The following is a 16,450-nucleotide window of genomic DNA, read 5'->3' as shown; positions in this document are numbered from 1 at the left end:
AAACTGACTCGACACTGCCCTGTCCATCGATGTCAACTGGCTTCACTTCCTTGGACTTTATGTGTTTCTTAATTAATAGCATAACCCCTCCTCCCCTCTCCTGTCCTGTCTATCCTTTCTATACACATTGTATTCCCCAAATTCCAGTTCTGCATTACTTATATCTGTGTGACACCACGTCTCTGATATCCCAACAATATCTGCCTTTGATGTTTTGAGCAATACCTCAAATTCATCAAATTTATTTACCAAACTCCTAGCATTGGTGTACACGCAGGTATACATGCACCTGTTTCTATTCTTAGCTACCCTAACACAACCCATGTGTTTACTTGTACCGCAATGACTCCCAGCAGTCTCTGAAATATCCTGCATCTTGTTTTTCAGGCTTCTGCTCATTTCAATAGAAGCAGTGCAAGAATCACTTCCACCTCTGCCAGTGGCTACTGTTAATCTATTAGTCCTTGTATCCCCCCCAAGAAAATCACAGAGTCAACCAAAGCACAACTGGGCTACCACTCCTTCAGTATGGTGCAGAAGGTAATCCAATGCTACCTAACCAATAAAAGGATTCAAATCATGAGGAGTAGCAACAGTAGTAATATTAAATAACTAAGTACAGTTACAACTCATTTCTAAAATATAATTAATTACAGAAAACACTTTAAATATATTAGTTAAATATATTTAAATGTTTCATATAATATATTTAAACACATTATTTAATCAAATCAGAAGATGGAAAAATTTTAATTTCCCAATCTGCTAGAGCTTTTCCTGAAAATCTGATTAATTGACATAATTAAAAATATAGCTTCATTAATAATTAAAACATAATATTCTATTTATACTCTGAGATGGCCACACAAGGTCAAGAACATGTTTAGCAGTCATGTGATTTTGAACTATGGTCAGTTAAAATGTACATAATAATGTCTCCTCACACCTGATCACTTGGGCCCTCATGAGCAGCACAGGTTCATTTAATCACCCGAGTTCAAATTGTGTTAATGATATAGGAATTTTTATGGGCCTCTTTCACAACATGGCTGAGTTAATCAGTCTCAGCAAGGGTAGCATGGTTTTTTTCTTTTTCCAAGATATTCTGATTTTTCATCCAGCAAATTGATCACAGAATGCACACAGTTTATAGACCTGCTAAGATGCCAAAATTAGAATTTTGGCATCTTACCATGTTAGCATGGCATCTTAGCGAATACAAAAATTCATGATAATAATATACACTTTATTAAGTAAAGCCATACAGCCAATAAAAAAAGTGAATGTGAAAGAACTAATGATCATATAGATAATGATTTTGTCAGATTACCAGCTGTTATCATTCCAAGCAATTTCTCTTGAATGATGTGAAAATGAATTAAGAAGGAGAAAAGAAAGCCAGAGAACTGCTATTACCATAAATCAAGGAGAGAAAATTGGTTACTAAATTTGTAGAAAACTTTTGATATACAGGCAACAAAATATTTTGAATGCATGCAAATAAACTGTGCGATATTTTCAGTGTTTCTATTATATGAATTGTTCACTTAAAATAAGCTTGTCCTTGTATTTTCTGAGATTACTGTTAACTGTATGAATTTTTCAGTTATCTTCCGATTATTATTTAATCCACAAGTACAATATAATTAATGTAGAAAAATATTTAATAGTTTCAGTTATATGTCAAGCGTTTATATGTCATTCCTTTAAATGTTTTGATAAATCAAATTCTCAATACAATTAACGTAAAGAAAATAATCATACCATGATAAAGGGCCAACGGATATACATCAGGTCACGTTTACCGAACTAATACTTCGCACGCTTAACAAAAAAAAAAAAAAAAAAAAATGAATAATTTAAAACACAAAATATCACGTTTATTGAATAAAATTAAATTTCGATTAATGAAACATCGGGGAGTCAGGGGCGTAACTCGGTGACACAGGAGCATAATTTGGAGAATCTCCATCAAGTTCTTCATCATCATCCTCGTTGCTCTCGCTTTCGTCATCATCATTATCTTCATCTTCCTCGTCTTCTTCTTCATCATCAAAGTGCTCAGAAGCAGTCTTACCAATGGGCACGAGATCGTTATCCTTCTGCGCAATATCAGTCAAAAAATTCTGGTGTTCCTTCTCCAAAAGAAGCAGTTCAGATTCGTCATCACAGGGCTTATCTACTGCAAACCACACCATGTCGACAACACGTGGAGTGAGGGAAGGAAACAAAGGTGTTGTCATACTTCCTAATTACCTGTGTAATTAAAATATTTTTAAATAACAGTTCTAGCACTATTCGCTACTGTTTACAATTAAACTTCTCGATCACTCTGACATCTAGCGATTGTACTATAAAATTTATATTTTCATTGCCAAACAGAAATTGAATGACTGACATCTAGCGGTATAAAATGGGAACACAATTTAATATCTGAATGGAAATGCAATTTAATATCTGATATCGTGACGATTGCTTCTCTACTCATCATGTTTTTGAAAGATCGAAAATTCGAATTTTTGTCTGCGTAGGAGAGGATTTTTGTATAAAAACAATTTTCATTTTAATATAGTTAGCGTCTCAAGCAGTGATAAATTCAGTCCGATAGAGAAATTTTCCTTGCCGTGAGATTATTATTTATAATAATAATAATAAATTTAACCTGAAAGATTACTTCCAGAAACACACAGCAGCACTCCACCAGGCCATAAGGAAGATAGACAAGCGGTATACTCCACTCAACCTAAGCGAGGAGTTCTCACCCAACCAGGAGGTACAAAGGAAGCTAGAAAGATGGACAGAGAAGACACTCCATGGCAGACACTAAAATGATCTCCATCAAGATCACATAGATAAAATTGCTTCCAATGCATGGCTCACGAGCTGGACGCTCTACCCCGAGACTGAAGGATTCATGCTCGCCCTCCAAGACCAGGTAATCAACACCAGGAACTATAGAAAATACATCGCCAAGGAGCCCGGACTGTTAGATGACACATGTCGACGATGCCACCTGGCCTCAGAAACGATCCAACACATCACCGCGGGATGCAAGGTGATCACCCAGACTGACTACACTCATAGACACGACCAGGTAGCCAGGTTAATACGTCAGAAGCTATCAAGGAAATACCAGTTGGTCGAATAAAGTGTACCATACTACAAGTACGACCACAGGCAGTACTAGAGACCCCAACCCACAAGCTGAATTGGGACCGCGCCATAATAACGGATAGGACAATCCCACACAACAGACCGGACATAACCCTTGTGGACAAGAAAGAAAAGTCTACCTATCTGATTGACATAGCCATACCCGACACTGGCAACCTGCAATAAAACCCATGTGGAAAAAATCAGAAAGTGCACGAACCTAGGACAGGAGATGAAAGAGATGTGGCATATCCAACAAGTAACGACCATCCCGATCATAGTGTCAACCACAGTATGGTGCCAAAGACCCTACATAACAGCCTAGCAGCAATAGGTCTCCCAGCGAACACCTACAAGGAACTCCAGAAAGTCGCAATCCTGAACACCTGTAGGAGTGTCAGAGAGTTCCTCCACCAACAGGAACATCAGACATAACAACAACCACCCTGTGTACTTGGTAGCAATACCCGTCACGAGGTGGAACCCCCAATCAGGGAGAAATAATATAAGAGCAGCAATAATAATAATAATAATAATAATAAGAAGAAATTGGTTAGATACGATTGATTAGATCAGAGAATAAGAAAATACTTACACATTGAAGCAGTGCCTCCCGAACTCAGCAAGAGACTTCGCCGATATAAAGAGAGCTCCCAGAGGAAAATAAACAGCCAAATATTCGATGAAAACCAAAGAGTTCTTGGAGAAGAGGGAAAGATAGAAAAGGACCACCCGAGCAGAAGACGATCGAGGAGTTCTGGAGCAACATATGGAGCAGTGAAGTGAAACATAACAGCCGAACCCGCTGGATAGAACTACCACGGAAGAAATCCAAGGACGAACAAGAGATGTAGAGCTGCTGGAACGAGTACAGAGAAGGGTAACGAGATTCGTGAATGGAACAAAGGTTTATGAATAAAGGCTTAACATCTGCAAATTACAATGTCTAGAGACTAGGCATCTGCAAGGGGGATCTGGTTGTGGTGGATAAGACCTTGAATGGTTTGAGCAAGCTCAATGCCGATGGGATTCTAGCACCTTCCAGGATTAATCTCCACGGAGGATATAAATTCAAATTAAGGACAGACGGTTGTAGAAGACAGATGTGCGGAAGTTTGCCTTTAGCCAGAGGGGGATTGATTGTTGGAAGAAACTTCCACCTGTTGTTGTGGAAGTTCACAGCTTAAATAAATTCAATGAAGAAGTGGACAAACTTTTGAAATTAACGGATCGGAGAACTGGGAAGTTTTTTTTTTGTTTTTTTTTTGCTGATGCTGTGTAAGCATGCTTTCTCACAGCATAGCTCTCTACTAATGCTAATGCTAAGAGATGAGAGTGGGAGATTCGGGAGGAATAATTACACTAGTCGATCAGAAACTCCCACAACTGGCAAACTCCAGAAATCGATATTATTATTATTATTACTATTGCTCTTATATTATTTCTCCCTGGTTGGAGGTTCCATCTCGTGAAGGGTACTGCTACCAAGTTGCACATCAAAGACTGCTGTACAAATTGGAGAGGTATGGCATTAAGGGTAAGTTGCTACAATGGATAAAGGGATGGTTGAATGGGAGACAACATAGTGGTAATCATTGGACACTGCTCTTTGTGGAAAAATGTTATTAGTGGAGTTCCCCAGGTTTCAGTCTTGGGCACATTGTTGTTTTGTATATTTATCATTGATATTGATGAAGGTATATCGGGTTTAATATCAAAGTTTGAGGATGATACAAAGGTTGGCGAGGGGAATAAAGGGGTGCTCTTACCAAGAGTGGCTTAAGTTCTGCAAATTGCAGCACCTGGAGAGTAGGCACTTGCAAGATCTGATTGAGGTGTATAAGGCCTTGAATGGATTGAGCAAGTTGAATGCTGATGGGATTCTTCCTCAGACTAAGAACCTGAGGTGAGGACAGTTTCAAATTGTTTCAAATTTCAAACAACCCTGTCACCTTTGTATCATAAAGATGTCTTTAAGTAAATCCCACATCAATACATTGTGTTCACTGCCACCTAGTGGCTCCTTAATCTGCAGATTCTTAAGGAATGAATAAACACTGCTGAAAATCAGATCAAGAATATTACTCTCTCTAGTTGCCTGTAAAACATGCTAATGTAGAAAACAATCATTCAACAAATCCACAAATCTTACTAGTGTTCAAGTAGCCAACCACAAGTTCCTGTCAATATCTGGCATTATGACATTCTGATTTAGCATTAGCATTAGTAGAGGCATATGATGCAAGAAAGCAAGCTTATGCAGCATCAGCCAAAAAAAAAAAAAAAAAAAAAAACGTTCATTCCAATTTACTGGCTAACTCTGTTTTATTCATCAGAGTCATTAGGCCTATAATACACTCCTACTCTCATTTTTGCTTTCCCAGTGCTTATGTCACACAAAGCTGTCTCAACATTGCACTGGCCACCCTTTTGAACTGAATGAACTGCATTTGATTTTGTTTCTTAACTTAATAGCATAACTCTTCCTATCCTGTCTTCTGTCTGTCCGTTCTGCACACACTGTACTACTCATATTCAAATTCTCATTCCTTATATCTGTGTTACACCATCTAATATCCCAACAATGTGTGCATTTGATGTCTTGATCAGCAATTCAAATTCATCAAATTTATATACTGTACTCCTAGCAATGATGTACATGCAACTATTCATGCACCTGTTCTTACTGTTAGTTACCCTAACTGAGCCCATATTTAATTGTTTGATTCCCAGCAGTCCTTGAAATCCTAAGCATCTTGCTTTCAAGGCTGCTGCTCATTCGAATAGGAGAGCAAGGATCACTTTCGCAGCTCACTGCAGCTATTAGTCTGTGTATTCCCCTCATAGCTAGCAGTTTTCTGACCTACCAGCGCTGCCTCAATATCTTCAGCAAATATTCTTTCACCCTTTCTATTTAAGTGTATCCTTTCCTTGTAGAAGCTGCCTCTCTTGTTAACACCACGCTGAAAAAAATTCTACCTCCATGAGCCTTGCACACTCTCTCTCCAGGGCCGAATTGATTGAAAAGCCTCTCATTATATTCTCCTTCCTATCATGTCCAGGCAGAAGTGCAGACACTTTCAAATTTAACAGACTTTTTTTTTCAACATTGACCTATAATTGTTAAGTAATTTGCAGATCTCCTAATTTTAACATCATTTCTGCTAATGTGTAAAATATCACCTTTTTTGCTGTTGTATCTGCTCTACAAGGTCATCAACTTTTGCCTCCACTCCTCTTTGCAGAATATATTTTCCATTGCAAGAATATTTGCTGATGCTATCGAGGCAGTGTTAGGTGGGTCGGAAAACTGCTAGCTTGGGGGGAGACAAAGACCAATAGATTGACAGTAGCCACTGGCAGAGGTGAAAGAGATTCTTGCACTGCTTCTATTAGAATGAGCAGAAGCCTGAAAAACAAGATGCATGGTATTTCAGAGACTGCTGGGAGCCATTGCGGCACAAGTAAACACATGGGTTGTGTTAGGGTAGCTAAGAATAGAAACAGGTGCAGGTATACTTGCGTGTACACCAATGCTAGGAGTTTAGTAAATAAATTTGATGAATTTGAGGTATTGCTCAAAACATCGAAGGCAGATATTGTTGGGATATCAGAGACGTGGTGTCACACAGATATAAGGGATGCGGAACTGCAATTTGGGGAGTACAACGTCTACAGAAAGGATAGACAGGATAGGAAGGGGGGAGGGGTTATGCTATTAGTTAAAAAACACATAAAAACCAAGGAAGTGAAGCCAGTCGACATCGCTGGACAGTGCAGTGTGGAGTCAGTTTGGTGTGACATAAACATTGGGAGATCAAAATTGAGAGTAGGAGTGTGCTATAGGCCTAATGACTCTGATGAGTATAATAAGGAACTGTACAGGGAAATAGAGTGGCCCAGTAAATCAGAGTGTCTTATAATGGGAGATTTTAATTTCCCAGATATTGACTGGAATTTGGGGGCTGGTTACTCACACACTAGCAGGGCTTTTGTGGATTTATTGGATGATTGTTTTCTACATCAGCATGTTCGGGAGGCAACTAGAGGGAGTAATACTCTTGATTTGATTATCAGCAGTGATTCTTCATGCATTAAGAATCTGCAGATAAATGAACCACTAGGTGGCAGTGATCACAGTGTGCTGAAGTGGGATTTACTCAAAGAGGTAACTACCATTAGGGGTAAAGGGAAGGGTTATTGCTTCTGTAAAGGCGACTACGATGGACTGAGACAGTATTTAAATTCTATACAGTGGGACCAACTGATGATGTTACCAACAGCAAATTCAAAATGGGAAGCATTCAAAGAACTTATCTTGGAAGCTACTAGGCTTTACATACCAACTAAGAAATATTGTTCAAGGTTTAGGCCAAAATGGATGTCAGATGAACTAATGAGGCATATGGCAGAGAAGAAAAATGCATGGGATACATACAAATTAACACATGACACAGAAGCCTATGATAGATACAAGTTGATATGCAACCAAGTTACAAAGGAGGTTAGGCAGGCGAAGGCAGATTACGAGAAATTCTTGGCAAGGGATGCAAAGAAAAACAGCAAAGAGTTCTTTACTTATGTAAACTCTAGAAGGAAGGGGATGAATCAGATTGGTCCACTTGATATTGATGGGTCAAGTGTTGATGATCCTGCTCAGGAAGCTAACAAACTAAATGAACATTTTGCATCGACATTCACACATGAGGAGTTATTCAGCGAGGGGAATGCCAGAGGTGTATTCAACTCTAGCAGTAAGCTACAGAATCTTGAAATAACTGTGAGTAAAGTGGAGGAGAAACTGTTGAAGATAAACACAAGAAAGGCACCCGGGGTGGATGGGATCTATCCAGTTATATTAAAGGAGGCAGCAAAGGAAGTAAGCAAACCCTTAGCCATAATTATGAGAGCTTCCTTGGACTCAGGGGAGGTACCCATAGACTGGAAATGTGCAAATGTGACCCCAATTCACAAAGGAGGATCAAAGGCTGACACAAGTAATTATAGACCTGTGAGCTTAACTTCTGTTCCAGGAAAATTAATGGAGGCACTGGTTAAAGAAGCACTGCAGGATCATTTAGACAAGACTTCAGTTATAGCTCAGACACAGCATGGTTTTGTTAAGGGGAAGTCTTGCCTGACCAACTTGATTGGATACTATGATGCAGTCACAAAAGAACTGGATGCAGGGAATAACTTTGATATTATATACTTGGATCTTAGAAAGGCTTTTGATACTGTTGCACATGGAAGACTGCTACACAAATTGGAGAAGTGTGACATTGGAGGCAAATTGCTGCTATGGATAAAGGGGTGGTTGAGGGGGAGAAGACAGAGAGTGGTAATCATTGGACACTGCTCATCGTGGACTGATGTTATTAGTGGAGTCCCTCAGGGCTCAGTGTTGGGTCCATTATTGTTTTCTGTATTTATAAATGATATTGATGATGGTATATCGGGCTTAATGTCCAAGTTTGCAGACGATACAAAGGTCGGCAGGGTTGTCAAGGACACTACTGACACTATGCTGCTGCAACAGGATCTGGAAAGGTTGAGCCGATGGGCTGAGAGGTGGCAAATGAAGTTTAACATTGACAAATGTAAAGTACTACACATGGGAAACAGTAACCCCAGAGCAACGTATCAACTCTGTGGTACAACACTGACAGTGGTAGAGAATGAAAGGGACTTAGGAGTGGTTGTGCAGGCAGATATGAAGTTCTCTGAGCAGTGCAGACGGGCTGCAAGAGTAGCTCATGGAGTATTGTCAATGATATACAGGAATTTTTCCAGCAGGGATAAGGAGGTGTTTATTCCATTGTATAAGGCGATGGTCAGGCCACACCTAGAGTACTGTATACAGGTCTGGAGGCCTCATTTCAAGAAGGATGTAGAGCTGCTGGAACGAGTACAGAGAAGGGCAACAAGATTAGTGAATGGAACAAAGGGGTGCTCTTACGAAGAAAGGCTTAAGTTTTGCAAATTACTGTGTCTGGAGACTAGGCACCAGCGAGGTGATCTGATAGAGGTGTATAAAGCCTTGAATGGTTTAAGCATGCTCAATGCTGATGGGATTCTTCCTCTAGCTCAGAAAAATCACCTGAGAGGGCATAAATTCAAATTGAGGAAAGACAGATGTAGGATAGACGTGCGGAAATTTGCCTTTAGCCAGCGGGTGGTTGGTTGGTGGAACAGACTTCCATCCCGTGTGGTGGAGGTTGATAGCCTAAATAAGTTTAAGGCTCAGCTGGACAGGTATTTTGAACGAACAGAGGGGTGAAGTGGAAGTGGTTTTTTTTTTTTTTTTTTGGCTGATGCTGCATAAGCTTGCTTTCTTGCATCAAATGCCTCTACTAATGCTAATGCTAATTTCCCTAACAGTAGTTACTGACAACAATTAGCTCCTGTGAGACTAGCATATTCTGCCATGGGGTTGCCTCTTTGTTGCCTGATGATCAAGTACAAGCTTTCAACTCTGATGAGGGCATCTGAGGGCGTGATGGGTCCCAAATTTAATTTATTTGAGTGCATCCATCCTGTTCTTCAAGCTCTCATAAAGGGCCATAATTCTGAATTTGCAGCTAATATCCTGACACTCCCTACATCTAGTACATAGAAAGGTATCTCCCTTGGCAATATATCACGTCTCACTCCTGATAACTCTGCAAACATCAAACTAGCCATACATTTCATGAGGCCGTGATTGGGAGTTCAACTGCACCCAATCAGTTCTCCCAAGCCATAGCTCTACCTACCACTACCTTGAACCTTTTGCTTTGCTTCTCTCATCTGATGCATGATTTTGGTTCAACTTAAATATAATTAAAAATACTACACTAAACTTATATCCTAATGCAGTAATAACACTATGCACCAGTTGTGCTATGAAGGTTACATTATTGATTATATAATATATTGCAACATAAAGCTTAGGGAATATCTTTTTCGTATCTCCTGTCATGTTTAATTTATAGGTATTATGCTATACCATTACATTTGTAATGGTACAGCTTTTTTTAAACTCTAAGTAGTTATAGCAGATAATAAATTTATCTATCTATTGCAGACATACGTGATTCGGACTCTTGAGCAACCTACACAAAATCAGATACTAAAAGCTCCACGAATATTAAAGTAGTACGCTACGGACTACGCATTAAAATTATTAAAACACGTACATCATGCTATAAAAATTATAGTTTATAATCCTCTTCTAATACTGATTACACTACTATAAGGCTATGTAGAAACCTCCAAGTATCTCCTATATCAATACTAAAATAAAGGCGGCAAAATTCAAACTTTCTTATCGAAGAACAAATTATTAAAGAACAAATACACCAAAGTAATCAGGGCAGGGAATTTCAAATAAATACTACACTAGTAATTTTAAATAAAATGTTGGAGAAAAACAATAATTTCAAATCAATAAATAAAGTTTGACTTAGCAGCTCCTGAAAAAATGTCTCGTAAGAAGGGGGGGGGGAAGTAGAGAGAGAGAACAACTTTCTTTTCAATTTCTGGAAAACATTCCTAGTTTTTTAAATTTCTGCTTGGAGTATACCAATCATCTTTTCTTAATAGATTGCAATAATCAATCTGTGTTTTTTTTTTTTTTTTTTTAATAAAAAATTTGATTTTAAAAATGAAGTCTCTTTTACACCATTTATTTTAAAAAAAAAACTAATTCTGCTGAAAAATAAAACAAGAACAGTGCAGGCATAAAATACAAACATGAAACTATTAGTCTCTCCACTTTCTAGTTTAAGAAACTGTTAATCATGCAAAATTTCAAACTTGTGTCTGAAGGCTCTGGAATAATCCATAGCTATCATAATAGCATACTTTGCATCCATTTCCTGTGCCTTATTTACTCTTTCTAATGGAATTCTTAGGGGAAGTTTCTTTGGTAGAGCTGTGCAGCCTTTTAAGGCATGTCCAGCAGATCCAATCAATCTCTTCAAGAATATTAATCTCTCAAATAATTTCTGTAGCATGGATGAGGGCATCCTATATGAACTCAGGCCAGTCATTTCCTTGTCAGGTTCTTTTAATTTAATAAGATTTTTATCAAGCCAGATTTCCATTCTAATGGTACACACATTATATTTACAACAAATACTGAAGGGTATATAGCTTCTTATGGATGTTTGACGTACTGATAGACATAGGTGTGCACAGCCTAAAACAAGGGGGGCAACCACATTTTGGGGCCCCCTCCATAAAATATAAAATTTTATTTTTAAATGAATATATTTTTAAAAATACAATTTTGTATATAAATTAAAACTTTTATTTATTTAAAAAATGAATTTATATAATAATTTATTTAAAAAACATACATTAAATATATTATAATAGTTCATAACTAATAAATATTCAACTTTTTTAGGTTTACAATGTTTTTAGGTCTATCTATTTATTTATTATAATAATATTTTAAGTTCAAAAGGAACAATGAATTCTTCAATTACTACTTCTTCTACAGCGACTGCAGCAGTTAAATCCTGTTCCATGTATGAAAGCAATAAGTAGTTCAACTGTTCTTGTGTCATGGTGCTTCTTAATTTTGTTTTTATATGACTCATTTTGGAAAAAGTTCATTCAGGAGTGAAAAAGTTCGTTCAGGAGTTGTAACACCTAAAACCTGAAATTCGTATGTCACTTTTGTGAAATTTGGATATAATTTATATCAATTGGCATCATTAAGCCACTTGTTCCAGGTTAAAAGATTTTTGCAGTTTAGATTAGTGGCTTTTAACAATGATATTTCTGTCTGTAAATCTATCAAAGATAACTGAAAACAGTCAGAGTATTTCCATATCTTCAGATGTAAGATTTAATTCAAAGAGATTTCCCTAGCTTTGATTACTAGGATTATTTCTTGATTAAATCTGCTCTCTACAGCATTCTTTAGGGTAATAAAAATTTATTCATAAATCTTCTTCTAAATTTTCAAAGTGATGTTAAGTATTTCCATTTCCAAGGGTCCTCTTCAGGATTTTAGGGGGGGGGGACATGGTCCCCATTGTGTGTGTGCATGCCTATGCTGAGAAATGTCTGTGGCCTCTTGGACAAACTGCTTTCCTTGTGGTTTGTCAAACACATTGATGAGGTAATTTAATATTTTTTTATGTTGAGTTTTCACCTACAATCTATGAGATTTATATTGGTAAAAGCTGGAACATTGATTTTGGGAGGTTTTGCATTTGGTTGCAAAGAAAGATTACTGATTTGCTATCAGTCCACCATTCCACAGAGGAAGTCTCTTAAGATTCCATGACCCATTAATTCTAATGTATAACCGTTACATGGGTAAACCCATGAGATTTACACATTTTTTATGAAATCCCAAACATTAGAACCTATAGTATGTAGTACCGATTGAAGGTTTAGTAGATGAAAGAAGATACTCTTGACATCAGACTTGAATTTCGGTATATTCTAATTTTCAGGAAATAAGTGTGAAGGGAGGTTGTTCCAGAAAACATTGGCAAAAGGAATAAATAAAAAAAGAAAAATTTGGTTCTATACGTTCGAAGTAAAAAAATGCTGACTAGTCATAGGATGTGTTTGGACTGGTTTGGAAGAGTGAGGGAGAATTATAGAAGTCAATTCAGAAGAACAATTCTCATGGAAGTATCTATAGAAAAGGCATGCAGCAGAAACAGAACACTTATGAGACAGAGAGTGGCAAGACTTTGTAAGAGATGGGTCATTAATTAACCTAATTGAACTCTTTTGAAAGAAGTTTAGAACTCTGAGGTAGATCATGAGACACTGACCCAAATGTGGGAACAATATTTCATGGTAGGGCAGATTTGAGATTTGTAGAGTGAATAACTGTTTAGAAGAAAATTAACGATAAGAAAAAAAGAGAAAATCCAGTTATTTAGATGCACAGGAAGCAATATTTGTGATGTGCACATGCAAAGAGAGAGATTAGAAGTCAGGGTAATCCCTAATAGAGAGATGTGATCTTGTCTAGAAAAGAGTGTTATTGAAGATAAGCACAGGAGCAGAAGAATCCTTTTTGTGCAATATCAGACAGGACTGAGTTTTGGGATTGCAATTAACTAAGTTACCTCTGGGTAAACCTCCACTGGAGAGGTCTGGAGGTCAGCATTTAAGGAATTGGTAGTGGATATTCAAGAAGTTGAAACTATTTATGCAGGGCAAGGTTTCTGAAATTGGAAGGTGGAATGCAATGTACTATCATCAGCAAAACTATGGATAGGATTTGCAGTCAATGGAAGATCATTAATATACAAGAGGAAAAGAGTGGGAGGAAGAACTGAAACTTGGGGAATACCAGCATTAGTGGGGAGGTTAGAAGACAGAAAGAGAGAGAGAGAGATGTCTACCATTAAAAGTGAGCAGTCAGAGAGAAAACTGAATACCCAATTATAGAAAGCAGTTGGCAAACCATAAGACGGAAGCTTATTCAGGAAAACATAAGCATATCACCAATGAATCAACACTGACAGACTCCACATTGACGATCACAGATCAAATGGAAGATTTCATGATAGTTTAGGAGTTGGATGTTAATGGATTTTTCCATTACTTTAGAAAGAGAAGTAAGTACAATGGGAAGATAACTGGATGGAAGAGATCTGTCATCCTTTTTAGGAACTCGCTGAATATATGTATGATATGAGCAAACTTCCAAGCAAAAGGAAAAACATTAGTGGAATTAGAAAGTGTAAAAAGGCAACAGAGAACAGGAGCACAGGTTTTGAGAACAAGTGGAATCAATACCATTAGGAGCTGAAGCTTTCTTAGGATCAAGATTGTTCAAAATTCTTCTGACATTCTTTTGATGGAAGACCACAGGATTTATATTGGCATGTCTAAACTGGTATGCATGCATGCATATGGGGAACTTTGGCACAGTGTCTAATATTCATAGTGGGGTGCTCAGTGTAATTAGCCAATCACAGTGTATTATTCTGGTTTTTCATCATACTCAACATGATGCAAAAGCCAGGGAACACATACTTGTGCACGAAAGTTAAATCATATGAACTGGTATACAGTGTAAATTGGCATACCATAGCCAAACTAGTTAATGTGCTAAAATAATCTCCAAAAAACAATCAACCAATCCAGTCCTATTCACATATGATTGGGTTCTGATGGTAATTCGATATGTAGAAAATTGAAGGTATAAAAACTGCTGCTTTCTTTTTAAGTAACTACCTAAAAGAGATGGCCACAATTCTGTGACTCTTTTGACAATTAGGCATAAAAACAGTTTGTTAAGAAAATGGTAAATGCATTTTTCGCTGATAAAAATATAAAAAAGTCTTTCTACTTGTTTCAAAATTTATTTATTTTTCTACAAAAGCTTTAAAAATGAAATAATTTAACTAAAATAATTTATTTTTGATTTAAATATAATTGAAACAGTCCAAAAATTATTTCAGTTGTTGTTCAAAAATCCAGTGCCAACTTCTCATGACATCATTGTAAAATTGAAAAAATTAATTAAGAATCATCTTCTGATGGCTCATTTCGGCAAATCACAGACATTCTACGATCTCGCACAACTTGATTCCCCTTAAAAACAGAATATTTTTCATCTAGAATTTCATGTGTATAATCATATCGGGCAATATCCCTATAAAATAATAAGTATATACATTATTAATGTAATAAAGTAACACAATAATAAATATAAAAAGAAAGAAAGACATCAAATGCTATCAGGTATTAGAGTTAGGCTGCTAAAGCAGCCTTATTTTGTCATGACATAAATGACAAAAATGATAAAATAAAATGATGAAATCAAGCAATGAACAATGCTAATTTCAAATCAAATTAAACTAAATGAAAGAGAAGAATAATATGAGTGGTGCTATAAATGGTAATAATAGAAAAATACATTTTGAAAAGAAAAAGAGAGATATAATCGAGAGAGATAAAAGAGATCAGCCGCCCACATCAACGCCAGAGCTTGCACTTGGTCATCAGGCAACACAGAGGCAGCCCCCTAGGCAGAATGCGCTGGTCCCACAGGAACTAGTAGTTGTTGATGACTCTATTGTCAGGGAAGCGGGGAACATGCTTTGTAAAAAGGATAGGTGGAATAGGACCAGGGTATGTCTGCCAGGGGCAAAGGTTGATAACGTTGTAGAGCGGATATCATCTTTTAAGGGCACAAAAGGTGATATAGTTGTACACGTTGGCACTAATGATATTAAGAGTAGGAGACCGGCAGAATTACTTAGCAAGTACAGGTCACTGTTGAAAAAAAGCCGTGAATTAGGGTTGAATTTGAAAGTGTCTGCAATTCTGCCCAGACACGATAGGAGGGAGTATATGATGAGAGCCTTGTCGATCAATTCGGCCCTGGAGGGATTGTGCAAGGCTCAAGGGGTAGAATTTTTTTCAGCCTGGACTGTACTTGTTAACAGGAGAGATTGCTTCTACAGGGATGGGATACACTTAAATAGAAAGGGTGCAAGAATTTTTGCTGATGCTGTCGAGGCAGAGTTAGGTGGGTTGGAAAACTGCTAGTTGGGGGGGGATACAAGGACTAATAGAGTAACAGTAGCCACTGGCAGAGGTGGAAGTGATTCTTGCACTGCTTCTATTGAAATGAGCAGAAGCCTGAAAAACAAGATGCAGGATATTTCAGAGACTGCTGGGAGTCATTGCGGTACAAGTAAACACATGGGTTGTGTTAGGGTAGCCAAGAATAGAAACAGGTGCATGTATACCTGCGTGTACACCAATGCTAGAAGTTTGGTAAATAAATTTGATGAATTTGAGTATTGCTCAAAACATCAAAGGCAGATATTGTTGGGATATCAGAGACGTGGTGTCACACAGATATAAGGAATGCGGAACTGGAATTTGGGGAATACAATGTGTATAGAAAGGATAGACAGGACAGGAGGGGAGGAGGGGTTATGCTATTAGTTAAGAAACACAAAGTCCAAGGAAGTGAAGCCAGTCGACATTGATGGACAGGGCAGTGTCGAGTCAGTTTGGTGTGACATAAGCATAGGGAAATCAAAATTGAGAGTAGGAGTGTGCTATAGGCCTAATGACTCTGATGAGTATAATAAGATATTGTACAGGGAAATAGAGTGGGCCAGTAAATCAGAGAGTCTTATAATGGGGGATTTTAATTTCCCAGACATTGACTGGAATTTGTGGGTTGGTCACTCGCACACTAGCAAGGCTTTTGTGGATTTATTGGATGATTGTTTTCTACATCAGCATGTTCGTGAGGCAACAAGAGGGAGCAATACTCTTGATCTGATTATCAGTAGTGATTCTTCATGCA

At 37.6% G+C, this 16,450-nt stretch overlaps 2 protein-coding genes across 2 annotated transcripts in view; both read right to left on the bottom strand.

Annotated features, from left to right (window-relative positions):
• Nucleotides 1-1,904: 1,904 nt before the first annotated feature.
• LOC150075687 (anaphase-promoting complex subunit 15-like) lies at nucleotides 1,905-2,243 on the bottom strand. The gene has a single exon (XM_090388621.1). The coding sequence runs from the start codon at nucleotides 2,241-2,243 to the stop codon at nucleotides 1,905-1,907; it is 339 nt and encodes a 112-aa protein (XP_090244747.1).
• A 12,400-nt stretch (nucleotides 2,244-14,643) lies between these two features.
• Nucleotides 14,644-16,450, bottom strand: part of LOC150075686 (RNA demethylase ALKBH7, mitochondrial) — a 59,067-nt gene continuing 57,260 nt past the window's right edge. The window contains exon 4 of the mRNA XM_090388619.1: nucleotides 14,644-14,776. Coding sequence (XP_090244745.1) covers nucleotides 14,644-14,776 — 133 coding nt within the window. The remainder of the gene's footprint in view (nucleotides 14,777-16,450) is intronic.

The sequence above is a fragment of the Mastigoproctus giganteus genome, chromosome 14 (genome assembly GCF_048544385.1).
Source record: "Mastigoproctus giganteus isolate SK-2022 chromosome 14, ASM4854438v1, whole genome shotgun sequence".
In the NCBI taxonomy this organism is placed as follows: domain Eukaryota; kingdom Metazoa; phylum Arthropoda; class Arachnida; order Uropygi; family Thelyphonidae; genus Mastigoproctus; species Mastigoproctus giganteus.
The sequence above is the reverse complement of the archived record's forward strand: the minus strand, read 5'-3'. Positions and strand labels throughout refer to the sequence as shown.

What these genes read in the sequence shown, in the direction of transcription:
- LOC150075687 (XM_090388621.1), bottom strand. Translation starts at nt 2,243, where the DNA reads ATGACAACACCTTTGTTTCCTTCCCTCACTCCACGTGTTGTCGACATG.